The sequence below is a fragment of the Pinus tabuliformis genome, chromosome J, assembly GCF_031772625.1.
Source record: "Pinus tabuliformis cultivar Carrire ecotype Pingquan chromosome J, CPIR1, whole genome shotgun sequence".
In the NCBI taxonomy this organism is placed as follows: Eukaryota; Viridiplantae; Streptophyta; class Pinopsida; order Pinales; family Pinaceae; genus Pinus; species Pinus tabuliformis.
In genome coordinates this window covers 1,494,653,669-1,494,680,448 of record NC_142295.1, presented here as the reverse complement: position 1 = coordinate 1,494,680,448, position 26,780 = coordinate 1,494,653,669, and the positions used below count along the sequence as shown (strand labels likewise).

The window sequence follows — 26,780 nt, the reverse complement described above, 5'->3', positions numbered from 1 at the left end:
ATGCCACAAACAGCATTAACAATTCTTGCATTAAGCAGGAATATTTAAAGGATTTAGTAAAGCTTTAAAATATCCTATAGGATTTGTTGTTTGTGAATCTAGTAGTAGAATAAATATGCAGAATTCCAGATAACATTCTTGAATTTGCATAAAATGTACAGATTACTGGAAATATTCTGAAACATCAAACTTTTCACTTCCAGAACATGCCTACAAAATTTTCAAAACATATTTGTCACATAAACAAGTTACAAGAATCAGAAGCTTTGATCCACAAGCCATTATAGGTGTTAGTTTCAAGAGAAGATATCTTTGGAGTATTATTTCAAGAGTTGCTTTCCATAAGATATCTTTAGGGAAGCATTCCACTTACTGTTTCATAAACTTTCCTCAGCATGGCACCACCAAATGAATGTCCACACCGAGCAACAAGAGCATCCTCAAGATAAGCACCACTAAGAAAATTAACAAAGAACGGTGAATCAATCAGCCTGTAATATAATTAATTAACTGACAAAACAGTAATGCTCTTTCAAATAAAGTAATTAAGTCATCCAAAGAATAGAGGCAATGTCAAGTTTCAATGACATACATCAAAGCTACATGCATGGCTTGGCTACATTATTGATCTAACAAATAATCTACTTGTGCACCAACAAAGAGTGAAAAATCCAATGAAAAAGTCAAGGTGCATCAATGTTTTGCATTGAAATTAACCAGAAAAGATCAATCTTAACTCTGGATCTACTAAGCATCAAGGGAAAATAAAAAATTGGAGAAGCAGACTTCAAAGCTTCAACACCCTTGAAAATGATTCAATAAGCATTAAAGCTTACATCCCAGTTGTTTATCCCTCTGGAGTCTGGACCCATATTAAAACCAAGGTTAAGATGGATCTTGTTAAATTATGGTAAGTTAAATGAAATGCCATCCTTTTTTCTTTAAACTTACAGAAGATGTTGGTTCTTTTCCTTTTCCATTTTTTAGCATTACAAATACACAAAGTAACGAAGATTACTCCTCCATCCCTATGTGTAGAGGCACCACTTTCTCACAACACGATAATTATTCGAGTATGCATTCAGATACATGGGAAGATCAATCATTAGTAGATATTCACCATGCATTACAGGTATTATTTTATCTGAATCATCTCATGACAATGTACCTCCTATTAAATTTCAAACTTCAAAGCAGCAATAGATGAATAAAAAGGCACATACCATGAAGATTTTTGAAACTAGTCCTATTCCTTTACAAAATAGCATACATGTTCAAATACAGAGGGCAGTAGAGTATGTACACCTCCGTAGACTCAAGCAGTCAAATCACTGCACAGAAGGGTGTCCCTTGCCCACAAACAAGGGAGTCTCATCCATCAACTTGATATCTTCCTAGGATGTCAACTCAAAAATAGATTGTTATTATTATGTACACTCAGAATCTTTATAAAACCTAATCTTATTTGTCCTTATCTAATCTCATGCGAGTTAGGGGAGGAGAGTTGGACCGCAGAATTGGAGGAAGTCTTCATTCAAAGAATTTTTTTACACTAGTGGAGGTGATGGAATAAGCAACTTCAAAAGTCATTGCACTTTCGATTGTAAATGGTCAATTCTCAATCACCTACGGTCAACAGTTGCAGGAAATTCAAATTTCCTTTTTGGTATATACACAAAATGGTGTTCCACCACATACCATCCTTCGTTAGTGTTTTCTTCGTTGGTTGAACCATATATGTTGCTCAAACATTTTGGATGCCTGGCCTTTATCAATGTGCAATTCTTCTAGTGAAAACTATAAATTTTTTTGAAGTGTGATAGTAGAGACAATAGCTTATGTCTCTATTGATAAACAGAGAGAGGTCAAATTCAGAATAACAGTGGTTTTATAATACAGAGGTCTTCTTGGAGAAAAAATTAAAATCAATTATTAAGAATACAAAAGGACCCAATCATCATGATGGTAGACCAAGTACAAGCCTACAGAAGGTAATTTCAACCCACTTGAGCTTTTGTCTCTGCTTAGGTCAGTTCATCATCTTGTAAAGAAGTGCATGATAAATGATAATTTAATCTCCAAATGAAGTACATTTGACCTGGTGATTAGCAAACAAACACAATAACCACTTAAATTGTCATGCAATATATACATGCAATGCCAGTAGGTGTGAGTTCACCCATCAGCAGTACTGGACCCTCCATAAAATAGAATTAAATTGAAAAAGCAACATATGACAAATTTTATTTATTGATGGTAAAGTCAATCCACATAGATACAGACCAATTTAAGCCCCCAATGTATTGTTAAATTTTGAATGGAAGTGAGAATTCAGGGGCTTGATAGCCTGAAAAGATCATCTTAGCCTAGCCCACTTTCTTTTATATATCCAATAAAATTACTTCTACAAACACATTCAATGTTTCCACTTCCTTCCAAGCTGCCACCACTCCAACCTCTCATAGCATACGTTGTCTTTAATATTCACCCCAGTTTATGAAGATAGGTTACAAACATTTTAAGGGAAACCCAAGCCAGAAAGAAGTAATGTCGGATAAAACAAAAGTCTGAGAAGATTAAGATGGGAGATTTGTGTGTCATCACAATGGCCATTTCCTAACACAGCTGAGAACTTGGAAATAAAAAATCCTGTCACTTTGGAGACAATAATGCAACAAAAGTTGTCTATCTAGCATTCTAAATTTTTCTGTGTGGGGAAGATATCTTCATATTTTAGCTTCAGGCAAACCACCAGAATCCTAATAATGTGAATGACATACATCACAGGCCAATGATTAGCAAAACCCATAGCAGCTTCTACATATTCCCAATGTTCCCTTAAAGTTTCAATGATGTTAGAAAGCAGAGACATGCAGGTTCAGATGTCTTAGGAATGTGTGTGGAGAAATCCCTAGAATTTCAGGGGACATTACAAGAAATTCCAGAGTGACCAGAAAACCTGACCCCACCCCAAATATTAAATATATAAATATTTGAAAAAAGAGTGTATTTTTTCAATAACAGCAACATACATGATCCAATTTGCAGTTACAAAATTTGGAAATTGAAATTCAAAATAGGGGAACATTTGCACTTCTCATAAACTCATCATCTTCAAATCCGAATGAAATATAATGATACATCACATATTTAGATCATCGTCACAGGAAACTATATCGCACATTACTTGTGCATTACATGAAGAAGCTTTGTTCACTTATAATACATTAGAACTTTAAAGTTAAAACGCTAAAATTCAAGTACATATGGAATAGGCATAATGAACCCATATTGTGCTAGAATATTAGAATGGGCTACATATGGAAGAGGCATGGTGAAGCCATGCTACCCAGTTCTCCACAGATTATTAGAGTTGCCTTGATACTATTCCCATTGCAATTATTACATCAGTCATTTCTCAGGGAATGACTGTCATTTGCAACAACTCTATATAGGTTTTATACAAGATGAAGTGAGATGTATGCAACACAACAAAACATTACAACTGCGAGAAAGACAAATCAATGTGGAATATTCTAATCTCCAGTAATATTATATAAAAAATAACCAACAATAAAATAAAATAGTTAAATTAAATTAAATTAAAAGAAATAAAAGATAAAATTCCAATAAATCAAATAGCTCACTAATCATTCAATGGAGTGAACTCAATTAAATACTATTATTATTAGAAATTGGATGATGATTACAATAGCAGGCAGCCTTGGTAGAAGGTAGAAATAAATCCACAGGCTAGATTATTGATCACCATGGATAGAGCTAAGATCAGTGTATGAGGCATGATTCATATATTTTCATATCATGCATCTTTAGTGAGGTAAAGACAAGAATGCCAACACACTCTAAGGAAGTACAACAGTAAAATACAAGTTCAAGGAGAGAATAGATCCATAAAAGCAGATAATTGAATAGAGAACTCAAATTTTGGTTTATAAAATAAAACATGAGAGGCTACTTTAGGTTGGGTTAAGCTGTCCAAGAAAAAGAACCAATCAAATGCAAATGAAGTGAAGTTTTAGACATTATTTGTAAAGACCCATCTCTAATTATAGGGAGTGCAAGAATATTAGCATGCATACGAGGCATGCATATGATAGCTACATATGCATGCATCGCATGTACTGCACTAGTAAACATACTATCTAATTATGAAAAATGTCCAAGTATAGGGTAATAAACTAATTCTTGAAGTACTAAGTAAATACGATGGACTATACAAAATAAAAGGGTATTAAAATTATATATTATTTATTATAGTAGCTAAAAGAAATTGTATGTGTTATATTAACTAAATGGAACTAAACAAATATATTCAAAGGATGTATGACATTATCATTTTAATAATTAAAGACCCAAACAATTTAATAATTAATTTTAATTTATAAGATATGAATTAACAAACTAAAATAAAAATGTATGGTCAATAAATAGAATTAATTTTCGTTCAAATGAAAAAGGAAACTTTTTAAAACTTTATGTCTCATGAATTAAAGGAATATAAACTTATGACTATCCCCTCATAACACTATAAAAGTGTGACCGCCTCTTCAAACCATTCGAGATACCAGGACCGACAAAAAGCGAGGGAAAAACCTTATTATAATGGGGAAGGCGGTGACGCTTTGGGGATACAAGGAAGACAAAGAGGGCAGAGGGAAAAAAGAGTTATTTTTGGTCTTTCACAGACATAGGAGGAAATACCAAGAAAATCACGAACAAGGAATAAGATTGAGCCTTAATTGTTCTTGGAGCTTTGGGCATGGGGGCAAGAAAACCTCTATTTCTAAGTCTTTCAGACCTGGGAACCAGATAGGTTGATCCGAAAAGTTCGGTTTGGTAGGAGGAGCAGGAACAAGGACAGTACGAATTCGCCTTCAAACAAGATTTTCAAATAAGTACACGAGAATAAATTGTTAAATTCAAATTGTCTGGTTAAATTGCAAAATAGGGCATTAGAATTGGTTTAAATTGTTAAATTTAGGTTCTATGTTTAAATTCCAAAATTAGGGTATACTCAAATTTTGGTTTATAAGACAAAACATGAGAGGCTACTTTAGGTTGGTTTAAGCTATCCGAGAAAAAGAACCAAACAAATGCAAATGAATTGCCAAAGTTTTAGACATTATTGGCCTACTCCTTGCAGATCATAGCCACTTACATATAACAATTTTATAAGAAGTTATTGACTTCCTGTCATAACTGTCATTTGGTTGTAACTACTATAGTCACAAGTGAGCAAGAAGTGTTGTGAAAGCCTTGTCGATAAGATTACCTCAAGTCCACTTCAAACATAAGACTCTAACCCCAACATTTTATTCTTTAATAATATTGAATTTTTTCTAGCTTTCCTGGTAATGTTGGTGTGGAAGCTTAAATCTAGTTGTCTATCAGCACAATGATTTGTGTATAATAATATCCATGTTTTTATCATGTTTTATATTGTATTGCCCTTAATTAACCAATACTAATTAGGCAGTGAACTGACTTCGCTGCCAAGAACTACGCTAAAGGCTTTCATAGAAAACATGTATAACCATGTCTTGTACTAATGTCTTTTAATTAAGGGCATGACAGAAACCATGTATTTGCAAATGAATAACAATTAATAGCAAAGAATGAAGCACTTGCACCAACCCAATGATATTCATAGATATACTGATGTTTCACCATAATCTTAAAATGTATCAAAAATGTGGGTTCTACCTTAGAAATCAAAATACTTACGACAAAGGATCTGACAAAACACTCCGTAATGATGGCTCCTGACTTTGGCGACTCCTATTTTCCTGCATTACAGAAAACAAATGCCCACATTGGTGAATGTTAGAGCAACCATGATATGTTAGACAAACCAACAACCTAAAAGACAACATCAAACTGTTCTGCTCAGAAGCTTGAAATACCAGCTTCTATGCTCACAAGCATAAATTAACTGAGGATAAAACACATTTTACTATATAAGAGTGCATGGAACAAGTAGCACCAAGCAAAACATCTGGAGTCAAATTTACAAAATCCCATGTCATTAAAGATAAAATTGGAACTGAACATCATAGTTATCATATAATTTTTCAGATTTGGATATCGTATTGGTACAATTAGGTTAAAAAAATGTATTAGAAAAACACAATTAAAAAAAATACAGGTGTATACATCACAAATATGAAATGTATATATTATTCAAACTTAAAAACTTGTTCATAATATCCAAAATGATAATGTATAGTCCCTAATCATTTTGTAAACTACTGCAGCTTGTATTTGCAAATGCCTATGACAGTTCATATTTACATTTTCAAAGGTGAAATGTCAATTTTTAGTTGGAATGACAATTTTTTGACATGCTAGGATTTTTGTATGAAATGAATCTGAATTTAGGGGGAAATCGGTAGAACCTAGTTCATCCCAAATTTTCATACAGAAAGCCATGAATTGACTGAATTTTGCCATTATGTTCACAATGGACTTTACATCACTCCCAGCAATTTGCATACACGTGTGGTCATCAAGGTCATATAAGTTATTAGAAAGATCAAGACAGAGGTCAAGTTGTATTCATTGCTTAATGTGTCCAACACAATTTTGGTGTGAAGTAATGTCTACTCTCCCACTCCAACACAAGAATAAATGAATGTGAAAGGACTCTCTCCTTCCTCTATTTATGTGAGAGGCAAGGGAGGTCAACAATACATATGTGGGTCTATGCCCCTATAATCAAGCTACAAAAGACACATGCAAGCTCACACATGTGGAACACTACACTCCAAGGGTACACATGTCAAGCTCCAAGGTGATGCCATCCACAAGCAAGGCTCCAATTTCAAGAATGTTCCACAAGGTGTGTCTAACACTCCTACAAATCTCCAATGACTCCAATGAACCTTTTAAGCCATGTACTCCATTGGGCCCACTCCCCTTGCCTCCATGGAAAGCATCCAAACTAACCCCATGTCTACGACCCAATGCCCTCCTTGATCTGAAATGGGGGTTTGATAACTTGTTATGCTTACAAGAACCTCCCACTTCATTAACGAATAAATGATCTAGCTTATATATGACATTTGCGGAATCAAATACTTGAAACAAATGTATGTTTTCTTTTAACTATTTAAGTGCTTTAATTCCATTTGTTTCTGTTGATATTAACACATATAACAGCCATATAATGCAGTAAATAAACAACCACACATAACAGCAAATTTAATCTAGGAGTTCACATGAATATCATGGGCTACGTCTCCTTGAGCTTTTGTCACCTTGACTTGGCTCTTTGGGATTATGGCAAAGTTTCTTTTACAAGTTCCACACTTAACTCTAAAGGTTACTGAACTGAACCAATGGGCTTGGAATACCATCTATATCCATGTCATGGTTGCATCACTTTGCAAATAGAGCTAAGCTCTCTTAGACTTGATTCCTTCAATCAGTGCTCTGAGCTACCTTGAGCTTCTTGCATCTAGCTTGATTCCTTCAATCAGTGCTCTAAGCTACCCTAAGCTTCTTGATGGCACTAACTCCTTCAGAATTCTCCAACTGTCACTGTAACCTCATCTCCTATCTCCAACACATATCAGACACCGAAAATACACTGATCATTAGCTCAAAATGAGCCCTGCATCCCCAAACTAGGCCTTCCTCCACGGTTGGCACTGGGTTGCCTGAAACTTCCCTGTAGCATCTCAGCCTTTAGAAGTATCTAAATTCTTCTACAGATCCCTACAATGGATTCAGAAGGCTCATTACAGTCAAGAATGACTGTTGGTTCGCTGAGAACGAATACTGGTAGCCCTCAAATCTCCCTGGATGAAAATCTCCATGAAGATGACTTCTTTAGCTTCTCTGGACTATTCCATTGGCTTCAACAGGCTCCAATTAGCCTAGCTAGCCTCTTGTTTCACTCCCTCTCTCTCTCGCGGGCTCCAGATGAAAACTGCTCCTAGAGTGCATTTAATCAATATCCCCTAGGGATACTCCACCAAATTTGGTGAACTGCACCTAACTCCAGCTAAACTTAGCATTCCGCCTAAATTTAGCCACTCCGCCAAGCTAAACCGTTTGAGGTAGCTATTACTGTAACTGTTGGGTGCACACATGAGGGCGGTATATCCCCTGCGGTTAGGGATAATGCTGCGGTCGTATTAACCTTCATCCGTTGGGAAGGGGTTGCAATCGCGATTAATTCGGCATCGGGATTCCACTTTGATGCAGCAAAGTTGCATCTTTCACGATTCGTGCCTGAACCTGTGGGTTATGGGCCCATGTATACATCGAAATTATTTCAATTAGCAGAATCTCCACTATCAATCTATCCCGCTCGATCCAACGGATATCAGTTCGTCCGCTCACCAACTAACCCAAACGATCTCCAACGTCGATGTGACCCGTCCAATCAAACAGTTGTCGCACAATCTCGCGCAAATTCTTGCACAACCAATATCACACCAAGAGAACGCGAGAAAAGTGGTTTTCTCGTGCTACGTGTCACACGCTAAGGTTAATCGCATGAATTTCAGAAATACCATTTCCAGCCTTTAGGGCATGCAAGAAACCGTTTCCCACTTTCCGAATACCACCCACGTGCTTAATTCACACTTTTAAGAAAGGTGCTTATGGAAAGGTTTAGCGCGTAAAACCAAATTAATCTTGGTCAAATGTCCATAATTTGCAGTTTACTGGATTTTATTTTCAAATTGTGATAACTCCTTCATGCGGTGTCGATTTTTCGAACCATTTGTGACGCCGAAATCAGGAAGACGAGATCTATCCGATCGCTCAGGCTCGACACTCTTTCGAACACTTTGAAATTTGAGCTATCATTAAGATCCTGGATCAATATCTGATCACTCCTCCAAGATGCAAAATGATCCTCCACTAATGCAACATGTTCTCCAAGCAAGTAACCCATCTCCATGTGTCCATCATGTAGAATGTCACCAAGATGTCTAAATATATTCACCACCCTAAGGAAGATTACCATTTAAGCAGTAAGCACCCAATTGTGGTTAAGCAATCATTGCAAAAGCCATCTCCAACGTGCAAATCCTTTGAAACCATCTCCCATATGCAAATTCATCATCAACCATTAAGGGGTTGATCATACACCATGTACCCCAAAACCCATAAAGCACCCCCAAATATGGTGTGAACAATTTTGAAGTAACCTTGAAAGCTAACAGATACAAAAAGTTGTGATAACCTTCATAACCTTCATGAAATTGTTAACAATGATCAATTTTGTCAAACTTTGGTCTATGTTTGAGCTCTAAAGTAATATAATTAAGAGCAAATGCAGTGGTAATGCACCTTCCCATTCCCTCTAAGTCATGTTTAAGGGGAAGTCCTAGGATATTCGTAAACCTAACTTATTGACATTCATGTGACCACCTAACTGAATAATAAAAGAATTGTTGATTTTCTAGTGCTAAATAGCCAAGCACAATTTTTTGCAATTGATAATTACTTGCAATGATATATAATATTACTTTAGCACATCCCATAATATCATTAAGTAGTTACACTCAAAAAATACAACTGTAAATGCAATAGAAACAGTGAAGATCACAGCCATGCACAATAGACACCAAAATTTGTTCCCTGGGAAACCCAAACTCGATAGAAAACGCAGCAATTTTTTCTAGGAGAAGTTGTTCAATTTAGCATAAGTACAATATGAGTTTTAGAAGTCAACCTTGGAGCTCCTAGGGCTAGACCTCAAGGTGCCCTTAATCTCTCCTTGAATCTAATTAAAGGAATGTGATTTAACTTCTTTAAATCATCCTTCCAGACTCTTATTCACTACCTACTATGAACAGGCTCATAACAGACATCAATAAGTTCTCTGAACAAACCTCGGTGTATCTTAGAACAAGCCTAAGACTCCCTCAAGTTCAGACTGCTTCTTGATTTTGAATCTACCTCAGAGTTTGCACCAATTTGGTCTGCCTTAGGGTCTGCACAAATTTGAATTTGTCCAGCAAACATATACCTACTTCAAACTTCAATAAAAATTAAAAGAATCTTCAAGATCAAGTCACAAGAGGGGCCAAGGTTCAGTCACAAGAAGAGGCTGAAGCCTGAAATGATCCTCAAAACAGGCTCACAGATATCCTTAGAATTAGATCCAAATCTCCCTCAAAATAAGCTTTTGCTCATATCGAAATAAGCCTCAAGAGCATGGCCAAATTAGCTTCATACTTGCCCTAAAATAGCTCTGAAATTGATCTCATGATAGGATTGAATTGGCCTCAAGCAAGCCAAATATATCTCAAATAATAAGCCTCATGAAGGTCTACTTCAGAAGGTCTACCACAAGTTCAATTTCATCCTAGAATAGGCCTCAAGCCTCAAAGCAAAGGTAACGAAGGGTATTGTTGTCGGAACTTCTTTGTTTCCCATGAGGAGGCTTCTTCTGGGAGCTTCTTCCACTTGATAAGGTATTCTCTAATAGTTTTGGAATGTAGTACATTTTCTCTGGTTCCAAGGATACCTTCAGGTTCAAAGATAATCCTTCCTTCTTCATCGACTTCAGGTAACTTGGTTTGCGCAGATTGGTTTTGACCTAGTATATTTTTTAGACATGAAACATGGAATACGTTGTGGATTCGACAGTTATCTAGTAGTTTCAATCCATAAGCTACGTCATTGATTTTCTTGATTATCTAAAAAGGCCCATAGAACTTCGGAGCTAACTTGTTTTTTCCTTGTTGTTTTAGGGATAACTGCTTGTAAGGTTGTAGTCTTACGAAGACCCAGTCTCCTTCTTCGAATTCTCTTTCTAAACGAGTTTAGTCAGCTTGGTGCTTCATTCAATTTCTAGCAGTTCCTAGGTTTTCCTTTAATATCTGGATAATATTTTGACTTTCTTCCAAATGGTTCTTTACTACTTGAACTTTAGTGTCATTTAATGCAAAATCCTTCCATCTCGGGGGTTCATAACCATATAGGGCCTGGAATGGGGTTATTTTGGCTAAGGTATGATAAGTGGTATTGTACCACCATTCTGCTAAATACAACCACTGTGACCATTTGCTTTGCTTGTCAGATATGAAGCATCGTAGGTATGTTTCTAAACACTTATTTACTATTTTTGTTTGACCATATGTTTGCAGATGGTAGGATGAACTCATGTTAAGGGTTATTCTGGCTTGGTTGCAAAATTCCTTCCAAAAATTTCCCTTAAATCTTACATCTCTATCACTAACGATGACTTTAGGTAGACCCTGTAGCTTGTATGTTATGAATAAAATATTCATAAACATCAATTAATAAATAAACATTAAATAACAAATAATAATAATAATAATTAATTAATGTCCCATTAATTGTGAAGAGACATCGGTCAAAGAATGTGACCTTCTATCTTCGTGGCCAGTGAATGCCTATATAGGCACACCGCCACAAAGAATTGTACCCACCAATTAATTTTTATCAATAATACATTTACTACTTACCACAAATACAAGTCTACACACACAGATTCATTCTTGCATACAATTTTAGTCATTCCATTGTAGATGTTTTTGCAAAAGACTTATGCAATTGGCTTGGTTAAGTATGTTTTCTTGGCTGCCATAAAGTGTGCATATTTAGTGATTTTATCTACTACAACAAATATTTTGTCCTTACCATCAGACATAGGTAAGTCGTCGATGAAATCCATGGAAATTTCTTCCCATTTCTGATTTGGAACATGTAAGGGATGTAACAATCCAGGAGTTGAGACGTTTTCGCTTTTACTTCTTTGACAAATGTCACATTCGGTGACGTACTTCTGAATTTCCTTACTCATTCCCTTCCAGTAGAATGACTGACGTGCGTTGTAGTATGTCTTAAAGAACCCAACATGCCTAGCTGCAGGGGAATTGTGTGATTCCTTTAGAGCTTTTATTTTAAATTTGGATGAAGGACTTAGGTAAATCCTACCCTTATACCATAGTATGTCATTTTTCCATTCAAAATTAGGATGTTGATCGATGTTTTCGATTATCGAACAAGAGTCTGGATCCTTGGCATATTCAATTCGGATCTCATCCAACCAATCAAGGACTACTACCAATGCGGAGCATGTTGTGGTGTCTTCATCTTTATGTGAGAGAGCGTCGGCAACCACATTATCCTTTCCCTTTTTGTGCAAAATTTCCATGTCAAATGCGGCCAGTTTCTCTATCCACTTATGTTGATCTATTGATAATGTTTTTTGTTGTAACAGGAACTGAACATTGTTATGATCTGTGCAAATTGAAAACTTGCTCCCTAATAAGTATTGACGCCACTTGCTTAATGCATGAATAATGGCCAACATCTCTTTGTGGTAGGTAGACTTCAAGCTTTCCCTTTTATTAAGCTTTCAACTTTCGTAAGCTATGGGGCGATTGTCTTGCATCAATACTACTCCAATCCCAAATCCTGAGGCATCACATTCTACCACAAAAGGTTTGGAGAAATCTGGGGTTGCCAGAACCGAGGTAGATGACATTATCTCTTTTAAGGATTCAAAGCATTCGTCTGTTGTATTGTTCCATTAAAAGGAATTTTTCTTTAGTAGATTCGTTAAGGGCGCAGTCACCTAATTATTTATGAACCTTCTATAGTATTCGATTAATCCAAGGAATCCCCTAAGTTTTGATATATTCTTCGGCTTGGGCCAATCTTTGATCGCTTTAATCTTATTGGGATTTACTTTTACTCCTTTAGATATGATGTGTCCCAGATATTCAACTCTCTTATGTCCAAAGGTACATTTTGATAGTTTTGCATAAAATTGATTCTTCTCCAATACGGAAAGTACTTCTTCTAGATGCTTGAGGTGCTCCTTCCATGTTTTGTTGTAGACGAGGATATCGTCAAAGAAAACCAATACGAATTTTCACAAGTATGGGCGAAAGTGTTTGTTCATAGTTACCTAGAAGGTGGTTGGTGCATTTCTTAGACCAAATGGCATTACCTTAAACTCATAATGCCCTTCATGAGTTTTGAACGCAATCTTCTCGACGTCTTCTAATCTTACTCGGATTTGATAATAGCCTGACCTCAAATCTAATTTTGAAAAATATTATGTGCCATGGAGTTCATCCAACATCTCATCAATAAATGGAATGGGAAATTTGTGTTTAATAGTAATCTTGTTTAATCCTCAATAATCTATACACAACCGGAAGGATCCATCTTTATTTCGGACTAACACTATTGGAGTCGCATATGGACTTATGCTTTTCGTAATGACTCCACATTTTAGCAAATCTTGTATTAGCCTTCCTATCTCCGTTTTATGATGATGGAGATAGCGATATGGTTTGACATTCACAGGTGTCGCATCTGGTTTGACCTCAATGATGTGTTCGATCTTGCTTTCAGGAAGTAATTTCATGGGCAATTCTTGAAATACTTTGTCATATTTCTGGATTAGGGAAATAACTTCAAATTGTCGGTGAGTCCCCTCCATAGATAACAACTCTAACTTTTGGCACTTTGCGAAGAATACCGACATTCCCTTGTGAATAAGTTCTTCATTTGTTGTACCAATATGATTTGGGTAGGAGGGGCCTGGAAACCGAACAATTTACACTTTCTTCTATTCCACTTGAACTTAATGAGTTGTTTCTGGTGGTTTGCGGAATACGTACCCAACATTTGTAACCATTGTATTCCCAAGACAGCATCTACACCTCCTAAGGGAACTGTGTAAAAGCTAGACTCGATTTCGTAATAGTTTAGTTGCATTTTAACTTTATGGCACTTCTCTACTCCATCTATTCTTTTTCCATCTGCCACCATAACCCATATATCTATCACAGGATCTGCAGCTAGATTTAGCCTCTTTGCAACATTGACATCTATAAAATTGTGGGTGCTTCCTTAATCTATTAACACAATAACGTTTTGCTTCTTAATATGTTTCTTCAACTTCAATGTTTGTGGTTGGGGTATCCCTGTGATAGCTACTAAAGAAATGCTCAGCATATTTTCTTCTTCTAGATCTGGATTAGGAGTCTCATTTTCTTCATTAGTTTATTCATTGAAGTGACTATCTTCTTGTTTTCTTTTCAAAACTTGATTGTTGTTTTCCTCCTTCTCGCAATGGGGGTGGAATGTACTTGCTAGATTTGTTTAGAAAATTCTTGCTTGTCTTTTCTTTTGAGTAACTGCTGGATTTTTCATCACTGGCATGGGGTGTTTTATGGAATTTCTATTTCTACTCAATAAGTATTGCTGCATGTGTGGCTTCTTCAATAGTTTTGGGCTTGTACAACTTCAATTTTGGTCGGATATACTCCTTAAGTCCACATCTATGCATTTTTAGCAGTTCTTCATCAGAGAATCGTCTTTGTCTCACAACTAATTGTTAAAATTGGCAACTAGGGCCAAATTCCACCTTGAGACAGCTCATTTGATGCAGATGATTATTGCATTGGATTCCTCTTTCCAAAAGGTCCAAAATTGATATAAAGATCATCTCATTCAGACAAGCACAAGTGTTATTTTGAATTTATTCCCTCACATATACAAATTGTTCAAGTCGGCCTCAGCATAATGTAGGCTCAAGGCCAATGGATGTGTCTCTTCACCCACAACAAAGTGTATAATTAGAAGTGGCCTCACACCTCATTTGGACATCATTCACTCCCACATTCTTCTCTATATTCATCAGATTGGTTCGTACAACTTGGGCATCTTCTCTCTCTCTTTCACACATCCAGCTAGGAGGACAACTTTTCTGGGCTCAAACAGAACCAAAATTTCATATTGTTGACCAGCGTTGACTGAGGTTTTTTCCTGGAGTTGACTACGATTTTAAGGGCAGAATTTTGCTTTCTTGAGGCCACATTGATTGGCATGAAAATCAAGAAGTTTAGGGTTGTTTGACCTGCATTGACCACAAGCATGTTTGACCGCAGGGCTAACTGGTGTTTGACCATAGTTTGTGGGACTATGTTGGGTTGACTTTGACTTTTGTTGGAGGCCAAATTGGACTACCTTTGATCAAGCTTCAAAGGAGGTGTTTTGCAGCTGATTTGACCAACGTCGACTTTCTGGTTAGGGTTGAAGTTTGACTGCAGTTGACCGCAAAATTTGACAGGGTTGATTTGACTTTGTATTGGGCTAGTCTATTTGACTTTTGTACTCTCTCTCTCTCTACTGAACTATTGAACAATAATAAGAAGATTTGATCAAAGGGTTTCACTGTGTTAGGGTTTTTTCCATGGCATCTGCCAAATCTGGTGTCCTCTTCTCTTGGCTTGTCTTCTATATTTATTTTATGTTCTATCTGCATTTATTGTCAACATGATTAATGGTTAATGTGGTTGCTACTGGAAATAATTAGAAATTGTTATTGGGTTGTTAAGGAACATTGAAGTAAATTATGCTAAGCATTGAACATACAATGGTTATCTAAAATTAACATGGTATCAAAGCCCAAGCAAAAGTGAAAAAAGAAATCATTAAGGGAAGTTGTTGGAAGATAATTTGGAGCTAGCCTCAATGACAACTACATCATACTTCAAATCCGAGGACAAGCTTAAGGACAAATTTGACTATCATGCATGGAAGATATCTCTGGATTTGACTTCGTAAGAGTGATGTTATGATATATGTCAAAGGAAGAGTGGTGGAGCCTCCTTCAAATGCTCCCGTTGCTGCAAAAACAAAGTACAAGAAAGGTGGGGTCAAAACTAAGAAAATTATTTTTGATTTTATTCAGAAGCCTTTCGTTGCCTATATTTTTTATTTGGAAACATCTAAGGAGATGTATGACAAGCTAATCGGGATATTCAAAGTAAACAATGCAAACCATGTCCTCTTTCTCAAGAACAAGTTGAAAGACATCAAGATGGATAGAGGAGAGTCCATTCAATCCTACTTCATGAAGATTAACGAAATCAAGAATGATCTCCTATCTATTAGAGAAGTTATTGGCGACAGGAAGCTCTCCCTTATTGCACTTGGAGGTCTTACAAAAGATTGGGATGTGTTTAACACCACCATCCTCAACAATGACAAGATTCTGGGTTTTGATGAAGTCAAGAAGAAATAAGGATGATGGTAAGAGATAAGCCCTCAAGTGGAAATAATCCTACCACTTTCTCCACTCATGCTAAAAGGAAGAACAATGTTGGTCCAAGAAGACAAGGTTAAGGGTTTAAGTCAGGATTCAAAGAAGGTAGAAAAGGAAGATGCTTCAATTGCAAAAGGTTTGACCACTTTGCTAGAGAGTGTCCTCACAAAAAGGATACTCCAAGGGATGATCACAACATCAACTACAACAACTACAAAGGCAATGGCAATCAAAGGAACAACAAAGGAAAGAGGAATGCTCCCACTACTCGATATGGAAATGGTCGTCCTCCCAAAAGATAAAGAAACTCTGGGTATGAGGAAACTAATGTTGTAGATAAGCAAAAAGAATTTTATTTTATTTTTGCCCTCACCACTGCCTCTCCTCCAGATACATTGGATCATTGGTTGATAGATAGTGGTGCCTCAAGGCACTTCACTGAGTACAAGGAGGCCCTCTCAAATTTGGTTGAAAAGAAGACAAATTTGGAGATCATACCTGGAGACAATACCACCTACCTCGTGAAAGGGATAGGGGTTGTCACTCTTCACTTAAATCAAGGTCAAACCCTTCATTTACAAAAAGTGTTGTATGTACCTGATCTAAAAAAGGGCATGGTATCTATTTTTGTGATCAAAGACAAAAGATTCAAGGTGACATTCGTTGATGGGAAGGTATGTGTTTGGCGAAGATACCTGAAAGATGCATTTACATTTCAATTTAGGGTTGAAGGTCTATATCAAGTTGGAGGAAGTCCCTTGGGAGCTATGACTTGTGATACTTCTCTTCAATCCGAATTATGGCACCAAATATTTGCTCATCTTCATTACAAAGCCTTGCCTGATGTAAGGAAGATGGTCACAGGTATGCCTGAATTCAACATAGATCATGAAGGAGTTGCTCAAGGTTGTGCAGCTGGAAAACATACAAGGGGACCAATACCTTCAAGTGAAAGTCAAACTACTGATATTCTTCAATTGGTTTATTATGATCTATCAGGTATGTTCCCGTAACATCCTTGGGAGGATACTTGTACTCTGCAATTTTTGTGGATGACTTCTCTCGCAAAACATGGATCTATTTCTTGGAAAAGAAGGACGAAGTGTTCAAATGGTTTCGCTCTTTCAAAGCCTTAATCGAAAATCAAACAGGGAAGAAGATCAAAATATTGAGGACCAATAATGGAAATGAATATGAAGCAAATGAATTCAATGACTATTGAAGAGAACCAGGCATTAAGAGGGAGACCACTACTACATATACTCCTGAGCAAAATGGAGTTGGCGAGAAGAAGAATCGATCAACCATAGAAGCTACCCGTGCTATGCTTCATGACCAAGGCATACCGAGTTCTCATGGGGAGAAGTTGCCAACACCGACGTATATGTTCAAAACAAATGTCCACATCAAGCATTGGACTTCAAGACACTTGAAGAAGTTTTCACCGATAAGAAACCTGATGTTTCTCATTTTAGAATTTTTTGTTGTTCCATACATTTTCATGTGCCGAAAGAGAAAAGAAACAAGCTAGATGCATCTGAGAACAAAGGAACTTTTGTGGGCTACAGTGTAACTTCAAAGGAATATACAATCTATGTGACTGGTCAAAGAGAAGTGGAAATAAGTCACGATATCACATTCGATGAAGGTTCTACCCTTGGGAAAATCAAAGATCTTCCTATCCCTAGGAAGGACAATGATGATGACGCAAGAAAGAAGGATGAATCTCCGAACGATGAGTTAATGCTCGACATTGAAGGCCCGATGTTTCCCATTGATCCACCCCCTGGTGAGCCCTCTACTTCAAGGAAAATACCTTTGCGGCTCAAATATACTCTTGAAAATGTCGAAAGACATGTTGCACTAAGGGGGCATTTTGTGAAAGCAAGAAGTCGAATAAGTACCAAGGATACTTAGCTGCTATAAGTACCATTGTTCAATTTGAGCCATGTACATTCAAAGAAGTCGTGAAGCACCAAGTTTAGAAGGATACGATGAATGAAGAATACGAATCGATCATGAAGAATGATGTTTGGGATGTAGTACCTAGACCCAAGGACAAGTCAGTGGTCACTTCAAAATAGCTTTATAGAATCAAACATGGAGTTGATGGGAGTGTTAAAAAGTTCAAGGCCAGGTTTATTGCTCGACGTTGTTGAAAAATGTAACTAGGTTTGGTCTTCATAATGACATGCAATTGTGACTTTTGTAAATTATGTAATAAAATTATTTTTCTAAGCCTTGCTTCATGGCTTTCATAAGCAAGTGATTTTATTTTAGGTGGCTCCCATTGAGAGCCTTAATATTTGTCATTAAGGTCAATGAGTTAACGTCATGTATGAAGAGCTCTTCTTGACCATATGTAATATGTATATGAGTCAATCTAGTGCCTAGAAAGCCCTCCAAAAGACAAGCACAGTCCTCTTGACTTGATGTCAACCTGCAATACGAAGTAATAATTTATGTTGGCTCACCCGAAGTATCACACCGATTCAAATGGTCATGTCGGCTTGAGTACATGGACGAACTACTATAAATAGGTGGGTATGATCTTCGCATAAGGACAGTTCAGAAATTTGTATACCTCTGTAGTTTTCGGTGGGTAATCACAGTGAAAAGTTTGGATGGAAAATCATAGAGAGAAGACTTTGCATATCTCTGAATTTCGGAAGAGGGAAAAGGAGTCTTGGTTATCTCTGTTTCGGTGAAGGTTACAAGGATGCATACTACAGTTCTATAAGGGAATTCGGATCCCTCTCATCTAGAGATCGCAGTAACAGCGAATAAGAAGGAGAAACTATAGTTGGAATTTCGGTGGCCTCTCACTGTGACTTCAGAAGACAAGGACAGTGGCCTAAGTGCAGAAGACAAGGGGAATGCAGTAACATTGTCTAGGTGTTGAGGAGAGTCCACTGTTCGTAAGAAGACTATGTTTCGGATCAAGTTCTGTTTAGAAACCTCAGTGTTGTCACAGGAAGAAGGATCCAGTGCTAAGTCACAGTATCAATGATGTTGTTCGGACATGCTTACAGTACAGTTATATTACAGTGATGGATCTCGGATTGTTATCCCGATGAAAGTCTCTAGTGTAGCCTCAGCAGTGGAAGAAGCAGAAGAGGACTCGTGTTTTGATCATGGAGTGGCTAATAGGTTAAGGGTGTTGGTCTTGGTATTCGTCAATTGGAATCTCTAGAAAAAGAATTTGTGCAAGTTTTCCTCTCAAGGAGTGAGAGGCTTTGGCCCTAGCTCATAGCCTTCAGGTTGTGTCTCTTGTCTATTTATGTTCTTGCATTGGTTATTGTTTGATGAAGAAGAACACTAAGAATCTAACGTAAAAAAGATCCTAATCTAATCAAGTAAAAGCATTCACAAGCAGTCACCAAAGAAGAGAAATCAACTAATTCTAATGCCCTGGAATTCTCTACAGAAGCTTCTCTCAAAAGGAAGGAGTGGAATATGATGAGATATTTGCACCGGTTGCCCGATATACCACTATTCATTCGATTATAGCTCTTGTTGCCTCTCAAGGATGGAGCCTACACCAAATGGATGTCAAAACTGCTTTCTTGCATGGCTCGCTTAAGGAAGAAGTCTATGTAGAGCAACCTCAGGGGTTCGAAGTTCAAGATTGTAAGACACATGTATGCAGATTGAAGAAAGCCCTCTATGGGTTGAAACAAGCCCCCGGGGCTTGGTATGAGAGGATTGATAGCAATCATATGAAGTTGGGACTTACAAGGAGCGATGTTGACCCAAACCTATACTTCAAGGTCGAAAAGGACAGGCCTCTCATTTTGATCCTTTACGTGGATGATCTCTTTCTAATAGGTGATGACCCTCTCATTTATCAATGCAAGAGGGAGTTGTATTCTGAATTCGAGATGAAGGACCTAGGTTTGATGCACTACTTCCTAGGCCTTGAGGTCTAGCTAAAACCAGATGAGATTTTCCTTTCTCAAGGAAAATACATTGTGAAGCTTCTTGAGAGATGTGGGATGGTGGATTGCAAGTCTGTGTCTACTCCGATGGAACTCAACTTCAAGAATCTATGTGGAAGTATTGTTGGGCCTAGATTAGCAAACCCTTCTGAGTATCGACAACTTGTGGGGGCCCTGATGTTATTAATAAACTCCCTTCCGAACATATTCTTCACTATGAACATGTTGAGTCAATTTATGATCGAGCCTCATCACATACATTGGATTGCTGCTAAGAATCTCTTGAGATATCTCTGGGGCACAATCAATTATGGTTTGAGATACACTGTCGTGAATTTGAGGTTGCATGGATATACAATTGTTGATTGGGTTGCTAGTGTGGTGGATCGTAAGAGCACGTATGGATGTTGCTTATCATTCGGCTATGCTTTTATTTTTTGGATGAGCAGGAAGCATAATTCGATTGCACTAAGCACCGTTGAGGCCACATACATTGCAGCTAGTATGGCCTATTGTGAAGTTGTTTGGTTGAGGAAGCTCTTTAGTGATCTATTTGAGCATGTGTTGGATACCATCATAATCTACTGCGACAACCAAAGTGGGATTCGCCTTTCAGAGAATCTCGTGTTCCACGACTGCTCCAAGCACATTGATATCAAGTACCACTTTATCTGAGATATGGTACAATGGGGAGCAATAAGGTTCCAACACATTAAGATTGATGAGCAAGTCATAGATATCCTGACAAAGCCCTTAGGGAAGGTCAAATTCTTAACCTTCCGAGAGAGACTTGGAGTCGTGGAAAGACCTTCCTATGAGAGTTCCACATGAGTTGGACAGTGAGCTCTGAGAGCTCTTGTGGGCTTGGGGTGTACTTCTTGAAGCTATGAGCGACCATAGGGTGAGTGGTTCACCTTCCTCTTGTGGTACGCTATGTCCAGGGTGAAGGGTTCACCTTCCCGTGTGACACCCCATCATGGTTGTGACATGTGTATAGGGTGAGTGGTTCACCTTCCCCTACGATTACGGACAAATGTATGTAGGGTGAGTGGTTCACCTTCCACTACAATTGACATATGCATACGATGAGTGGTTCACCTTCTCCTATAGCATATGAGCAGGATGAGTGGTTCACCTTCTCCTGATGATGCCCTAGCATACATCATATCTATAGAGTCTGGGACTCATAGTAAGTACCTCTCATCTAGCCAATGAGTTGGGGAAAGTGTTTAGGGACCAAAGCACTACTGATGAACGCATCGTGTATTCTCATACTCCCTATGACTAGGATGCATGGTGTTCAACAACTTGATCTGGGATCATTTGAGGTTCTACCTGTGGACTGACCTTTGTCAATGGAGAGTGCAAAGGTCTTGTGACTCTCTCGATCAATTCTTCTTCATTATTACTTCATGGTTCAGCAGAGCAGAGATGACAAAAATGGCACATGAAGACAGGATGACATGATGATGACAGATGGATTGGCAGGTGGAATTCTCCCTAGTTGAGAGGGAGTGTTAAAATTGGCAACTAGGGCCAAATTCCACCTTGGGACAGCTCATTTGATGGAGATGATTATTGCATTAGATTCCTCTTTCCGAGAGGTCCAAAACTGATATAAAGTTCATCTCATTCGGACAAGCAGAAGTGTGATTTTGAATTTATTCCCTCACATGTACAAATTGTTTAGGTCGGCCTTAAGCTTATTGTAGGCTCAAGAAGCCCAATGGATGTGTCTCTCATAGTTCGATGGCTCGGAATCAATGATGTGACTCATTAGCATTGTGTAGCCTAAGTACTTCTTAAGATGTTTGCTTTCCTTAAAAGTGCCAAGGGGAGATGCATGCCCCTCTACATCCTGCAATGTATATCGAAGCCATGTCGGCCTCCTTTTGAATTCTTGGAACAACAACCCTAAGTGGACAAATTGGCTCAATGGGTCCTTGATGATCTAAAGGATGTTCCATATGTACAAAAGGACTTGAAACCACATCCTTGCGAACCTCCTACTCCTCGTCATCATGAGAGACCCTTTGGATCTCCAGTAAGTTGCATCCTTCCATTCACTGTCTACTCCCTCTAAACAAGAAGCTCTTTTAGTCATCTATCACAGTTCTAGATATATGTGCAATTTCTCCCTCTCAAACATAAATCACTCTTGCTAGTTTGCACTCAATCCTAGAAGAATCATCTTGCCACAAACTTTGCTTCATTCTTCCCGATGCTTTCATCTACTGCCAGAATTATTGCCTTGGAATCCTTCACAATGTATCTGCAAACCTCATTAGGAGGCCAAAGAAGAAACAATTATAACCAAGAAAAAGATACAAAGACAAGAGGCTAACTAAAATAAGGTAATAATAATCAAGGAAGAAAGATATGAAGTACTTCATTTAATCTAAGGATTTTAGGGAATTGTGAACTCCCTCTTGAGCCTTGCCTTCTTGCAAAAATTATTGAAATCCATCTGCAATCTCATCAAGCTCATCCTTGTCCTCATCTTAAAGCTTCAACTACTAATGCATGTTGCTTTCCTTTCCTTCCTTACATGAATAGTATGAGTTAGTGTTTCTTCATCCTCAAGTTATCTAGTCACACCAAAGGCTCAACTGCACACTCAGACATCTTCAAGTTAACAAGAAGATGAACCAAGTACAAACTCCACTGGCATTCGGCACTATGGGTCTCGTTCTAGGGTTTCACAAACCCTTAGGATCAAGACTTCAATATAAGTCATATCCTTCTAGACTTCTAGGGTTTACAAAACTTAAGACAATCAAATTTCATCGACACCCTTTGCAACTCCAACAAACTTGTCATGTGCAAATTATCCTACTATGGTCATGGATGATGGAACCAATCATTGCCCCTTCAAAAGAATTTGCCACTGATCCATTACAGGATGCCATTATATCATCTCGAACCTTTGACGATCATTGACTACTTGTGAAACTCATCACTGGAATTTAGTGTTTTATACAAAAAGTAGGTGAGGGAGGTTTTCTCCTTACCTCTAAAGTAACTTCTTTTTATTGTCCGAACAGGCCCAATTCTTCTTAGTAGTTCGGAATAATGTGATAAACCCATTGTATTAAATACACGGTACTGAAAGACCCATGGTAATGACTCAGGGTATTATATGTATGAAGCCTATATAGAGGCTACAAACTCCCCATGGAGTGTTCACCTTCCTTAAGGATTGATTGTATGGTGTTACCCTACCTTAAGGGTTTTGATATTAATAAAGAAAAGTTATATACAAGGTTGCACGAAACGGGGAAACGGGTACGAGTTTCCGAAACGCGACCTCCCCAAATTTTGGAAACGGGGAAACGCGAATATATATATATATATATATATATATATATATATATATATATATATATATTAGGAATTTAAGAAATATGTGCAATCATAAAGCATATATGATACATTCTAATTTATTACATTATGATAAAATTGTCTATTGTCAATGCATAGACTATAAGTATCTAAATTTACATCACATTTATTCATGAATAATCACATAATGAAAATAGAAATATCCAAAATCAGCCACGAGAAATTTCTAATTTTTTGTCTCGTGGTTGATTGGGAGTCTCCTCCTACATAGTCGAATGACCTTAGTGCTCTTGATTAAATACAAGTTTCATACCCTAGTACCCTACATTCTCTTGATTATTGGGAGTCTCCCCTGCATAGAGGGCTTTGTTCTCTCGATTAAATACAAGTTCCATACCCTAGTACATGATAAAATCCAATGGAAACATTGAAATCCCCCCAATCCTGAAATCCTGAAAAACAGATAAGTCTGCTGGATTTTGAGTAAGATCTAAAATTCTACTTTCTCCATATGAAATCCAATGACGGCGAAACCACTCTCAAACATCCTGAGTCATTTCATGGTAATGTTAAAAATTTAAGTAAAAGGATGAAAATGAAAAATAAAGGAGAATATCACTTTTACTTTAAGAATTTAACATTACCATGAACTGCATATCAACACTAGGGCAAACAAATGTAAGATATCTACATTAGAAGAAGAAAAAAAAAAAAAAAACAAACAAACAAATGTTTTTTTTGGGGGAAACGTGGTACGGTACGGGGAAACGCGTTTCGTTTCGTTTCCCCTGGCGAAACGCCCCCTAGGCCCACGTTTCCTGCAACTTAGGTTATATATTTCTATCTTGTTATTTCTGGTATATTCGTATTTTCAGGTCAGATCAAATACAAGTGGTATCAAAGCCACTTTCTTGGGCAAAGAGGAAAGATTTTATTTTTATTTTTGCAGGAATTTTTTGGGCCATCGAGTTGGCAAATCAGATCTGAAACTTTTGGGGCAAAATTTACATAAACAAATTACAGATCTAGATCCTTTGCAAAAAAATACCCAAATTCAAAACAAACAAAAATATCGACCGAATCAGAGTCCGGATGAGGGAGATATCGCTGATTTAAAAATCAGTTGTGTTGCAGAAATTTTTCTGATGAAAATTCGTGGACAGCGGATCTCCAGTCAATTTTTGCATTTTTTGTGAAGAATTTTGAGAAACTAATTGCAGATCTAAGATCCTCTTGAAAAATAATTCAATTTGAAAAGAAAAAAATCAGTCGAATTGGAGTCCAAATGAGGGAGATATCATTGATTTAAAATCAGCTCTATTTTAAGAACTTTTGTGACGGCAAGATAGTTACAGCGCAAATCTGAAATTCCAGATTGTCTAGATCGGGATTTCTATCACATGGGAAGATGCAGAATGGTCGTTCCATTTCCAAAAACAAGTTATAATAAGGATTTTGAGCAATATTGATCGAGTTGAGTCCATTTTAAATTTTCGCCAAGTAAGTGATTTTTTTTCAAAACACTCTTCATGGCTTCTAGCAAGGATTTTTTACAGGGAAAGATAATGGTCCTACTATTAAAAAATTCCTAAAAAATTTGCAGACAACCATTCCGAAACATTGAAGAGGTTTATTATGCCTTGAGCTGAAAGATGACGCTACCATATGGTGGCGCTCACTTGACAGCAGGAAGTTGTCCAAACTTTCGGATGAAGAATTTGAAAAACTCCTTTTCGACAAATGGTCTCATGCTAAAAAACAGGGAATGAAACATGTAAGGGGTTATTTTCTACTGGTATCTCCTTATTACAAATTCATGGATGTATTTCGAAGGAGAAAATCATTGTTTATAAATCCTAGTTGCAAGCAAAATTTATCAATGTTAATTTGGCAAAAAGATTGCAAGTACCAACCAAACAAATGGAGCACACACTGGTTAATAATCAGCAAGTGCAAGTTTATAAAGATTTGAAGATTTCTATGCATAAGTATGTATTGCATTCTGATATTTATGATTCAAATATGGATAATATGGATGTTGTTTTGGGATACCCTTTGATGGAATCTGTTGGTACTATCAATATTAATGTGTAGACGAAATTCCTGAAGCTCTGGTATAAAAAGAAGAAAATTACATTACAGGATATTTCCATCAATAAAAAGATAAAGTCCAAGGAGGTTGAAGCAGAAAATGTTACAGGTACTGATACATCAGATGAGGACTCTGTGGTTGAAGTAATACTAGAAGATAAGCAACAATTGCAAGCGCCGCAACATGTACTAGATACTCATCAGGCTCCATTAGGTGGTGAATTAAAGAAAGATAAACCATTGCAACAATTGCAAGCGCCGCAACATGTACTAGATACTCATCAGGCTCCATCACCCAGCAAAAAAACAACCAACACGATGGCCACAAATTAGCAACAAGGACAACAACCCTCGCACGACAGATAGAGAGGTGCGAAGATCCAACCACAACACATCAACATGACGGAACCACCAGGATCAACTCCCAACTCAAGCAAGCGAGGCGCCGGCTAGATCGAGTAATCACCTGTCTCTGGGATGGCTAGATGCACGTGCATGGTACCAGTGGACTACTCTTTTGAGTAGATCTTATTATTTGTGTTCTTATGTTTCGGGGACGAAACATGTTTAACAGGGCTGGAATGTAGTATACCTAAGGGGATATTAATATATTATGGGGTACAGAGGGAGGTACCCAAGGGAATAATGTAATAATGTGATGAGCCATAGTTAATAAATAAAGTGGTTAACCCGCATCATGTAAGGGACCACAAATAGTTAGGAATAATGTTATAAGTCCATTGTATTAGATACATCGTATTGAAATACCCAGGGTATTGTATGTATGAAACCTATATAGGGGCTAGAGACTCCCCATGGAGATATGTCAAGGATTATTGTATTAACAAGCATATGGCTTGTGGAGTGTTCTCATCGTTAAGGAGTGATTGTATGGTGTTACCCTACCTCAAGGGTTTGATATTAAAAAATATCTGAAGTTTATCTATTTTTCTATTGTATTGGCTCTTGGGTTTAATTGCAGTATTGGGCATATTTCCATTTTTATATATTTGCATGTCAGATCTATTACAGCTTTTTCCTCATCATCCTAAGGTTCAGCGTTTCTTGCCTTCTGGACACAGATCAGATTGGGAAATAGGTGTCTTCAATGGGTGATCTCAGTGGCCTTTGTTCACCAAAGTTCTGGTACCATGTTGATTTTCTAGTGCTAAATAGACAAGCACAATTTCTGCAACTGATAATTACTTCCAATGATATATAATATTACTTTAGCACATTCCAGAATATCATTAATGTTGTGTGTGGAGCATGATTGTTCAGAGGTCTTTGTTTCAGCCGGATGTATACCCCAGGAAGTTTTGTACACCCCTCCA

At 37.4% G+C, this 26,780-nt stretch overlaps 1 protein-coding gene across 1 annotated transcript in view; it reads right to left on the bottom strand.

Annotated features, from left to right (window-relative positions):
* Nucleotides 1-26,780, bottom strand: part of LOC149233081 (RING/U-box superfamily protein) — a 142,972-nt gene that overhangs the window by 58,621 nt on the left and 57,571 nt on the right. Inside the window, exons 6-7 of the mRNA XM_089379686.1 lie at nucleotides 5,746-5,807; nucleotides 374-455 (exon numbers count right to left, since the gene is read on the bottom strand). Of these exons, the coding sequence (XP_089235812.1) occupies nucleotides 374-455; nucleotides 5,746-5,807 (144 nt within the window). The remainder of the gene's footprint in view (nucleotides 1-373; nucleotides 456-5,745; nucleotides 5,808-26,780) is intronic.